Here is a 2,077-nt window from a genome sequence, read left to right as displayed (position 1 = left end):
CAGTCGCGGCTGCCGAAGGAGGGAGGGCAGCCGATCCCGGTGAGGGATTTGGGTGCCAGGAGTGTTTTGGGGTCTGTTCTGAGGTCTTGGGTGTGGGGCAGTTTCTCTTCCCCTGCAGCACTTTGGGTGGCTGGCACGGGGGTGTGTTGGGGTTGGGATGCTGGAAGCCAGCTTGGGCCCTGAGGTTTCCAGAGGTACACCCCGGGATAGGTGCAGGTCGCTGTTTTCTGACCAGCTATAGCAAGAAGAGGGTCTGCTGTTTGGCAGCCTTATCTGATGATTCAGTTGCTTTTTTCAGACCCTTTTGCTGTTTGTGTCTTAATGCTGCCCGGGGCTGGTGGCATGTGGCTGTCTGCAGCCAAGGTCACCCAAGGTTTGAGGGCCCGGCACACGGCCGTGCTGAATGCCTTCTGCAGCCAGGGTTTGCCAGGTCTGAATTCCAGCACGAAGGAGTCCAGAATTCATGAGGGCAGGGGAGATGTGTTGGGGTGAGCTCTGGCCCGTACCCCATGGTGTGCTCAGTGCCAGGGAGGAGCAGTGCAGGCAGCGCTGACCCCTCCTGTGCAACACCCTGCGATTCCAGCCACCCTGAACAGGGAGTGGGGAGAGAGACATCCAGGAGTCTCTCTGGATTCCCTCCGAGCTCCCCCATGCCCTTGCAGTGTTTTCCTCCTCTGCACATTGCCAAGAAATGGCCAGAGGCTTCTTCCTTCTGCACCACTGGCTGCTGGCTGGCGCCTTAGGCCAGATGTCAAAGCGGAGAGACGTGCTCTGGTCCAGCCCAAGGTCGCTGCAGTTCCTCCCCCAAGTCCCAGAGACAACTGGCCGGTGCTGAGCTGCTGCTGGGGGACCTGTGATGGGATGCTTTTTGGACACCTTCCAGGGCAGCAGCAGTGATGGTGGGAAAGAGAATTGTGTTCTCACGGTGGGGGTCTGTCAGCGGGGCAGCAGCTGCCAAAGGCGGCTCTGACAAACATCTGGCTGCAGGGGCTGTTACCTGGCTCCACGTGGGTATGGCTGTCCGGGGAGGCTGCTTGCAGATGTGTGACGAGTATCAGCATGATCTAAGGGTTTGAGAGCAGAGCTTCATCCTAGAGAATCTGCTCTGTAAAACGAGCTTTCTCATCCCCTGATACAATTAACTCTTCCCACCCCAAGCCAGTCCTAGATGTTCAAATGCAGCAGCAGGACTGGTGTACTCGGAGGGGTTAATCCTGCCTCTCCCTCCCCACAGGCTTTTGTGCCTGGTCGGTAGGAGTCTGGGTCCTGGCCAGACTCTGCGTGGTGCCATATGGAATCCTCCACCTGTTTGGGTGTTTTTCCTCCCAAATCCTGGTGGCTTGCCCAGACCTTGGCCGCCTTTCATTGCTTCTGATCACAGGTTGGCAGCATCAGTTCTCGAGCTGGCATCATCCTGCTGGCAGGCAAAGCCCTAGAGCCAGCTCAGAAGGAAGGTGGTCTTGTGTAGAACATCTCTTGCCAATGTGGCCTCAGCCCAAAGTCATGGGGCTGGAACGAAACCTCAGCCTGTGGAGACTCAGCAATCTGGCTGCCTCTCTGGCTCCCTCACCAGCCCTGGCATCATAAACTTCTTTCCAGCGGTATTGCTTCTTGGAAGGGAGTGTAGGTGAGACGCTGTCTCACGCTGGGAACCGCAGGGTAGCTGACTTGACACAGCCCTCTCCTCGCAAAGGGGAGAATTGGCTGCTTTGGGCCAGTATGTCTACAAAGGGGATGGAGTGAGAGGTCCCCAGTTCTTCTAATGGCATCTCCACTGCTTCCATGACAGGACCGTGGGTGGCAGCAGCAGCAGAAGCGACCTCCAGGCCACTCTCCGGCCTTCACGATCCCACAGGTATGCCTGGTGGGTCTCGGCAGCTCCAATGGCTTTCCTGTCCAGGTTCTCCAGGAATGGCACCAGGTCACCGAGCCGGGGCTCACGGGACGAACGCAACAGCCATCCCATCCTCAGCGTCTTCGAGCTCGAAAGGTTGCTGTACACGGGAAAGACAGCCTGTAATCATGCTGATGAGGTCTGGCCAGGACTCTACCTGGGCGATCAGTATGTATCGGAAGA

General features: G+C 57.6%; 1 protein-coding gene across 1 annotated transcript in view; it reads left to right on the top strand.

Moving 5' to 3' along the window:
* Window positions 1–2,077, top strand: part of DUSP26 (dual specificity phosphatase 26 (putative)) — a 4,157-nt gene that overhangs the window by 598 nt on the left and 1,482 nt on the right. Inside the window, 1 exon segment of the mRNA XM_010131987.1 lies at window positions 1,790–2,062. Coding sequence (XP_010130289.1) covers window positions 1,790–2,062 — 273 coding nt within the window.

This window comes from Buceros rhinoceros, unplaced genomic scaffold (assembly GCF_000710305.1).
Source record: "Buceros rhinoceros silvestris isolate BGI_N320 unplaced genomic scaffold, ASM71030v1 scaffold10822, whole genome shotgun sequence".
Taxonomy (NCBI): domain Eukaryota; kingdom Metazoa; phylum Chordata; class Aves; order Bucerotiformes; family Bucerotidae; genus Buceros; species Buceros rhinoceros.
Note: the sequence above shows the minus strand (reverse complement) of the source record. Positions and strands in the feature narration are given on the sequence as shown.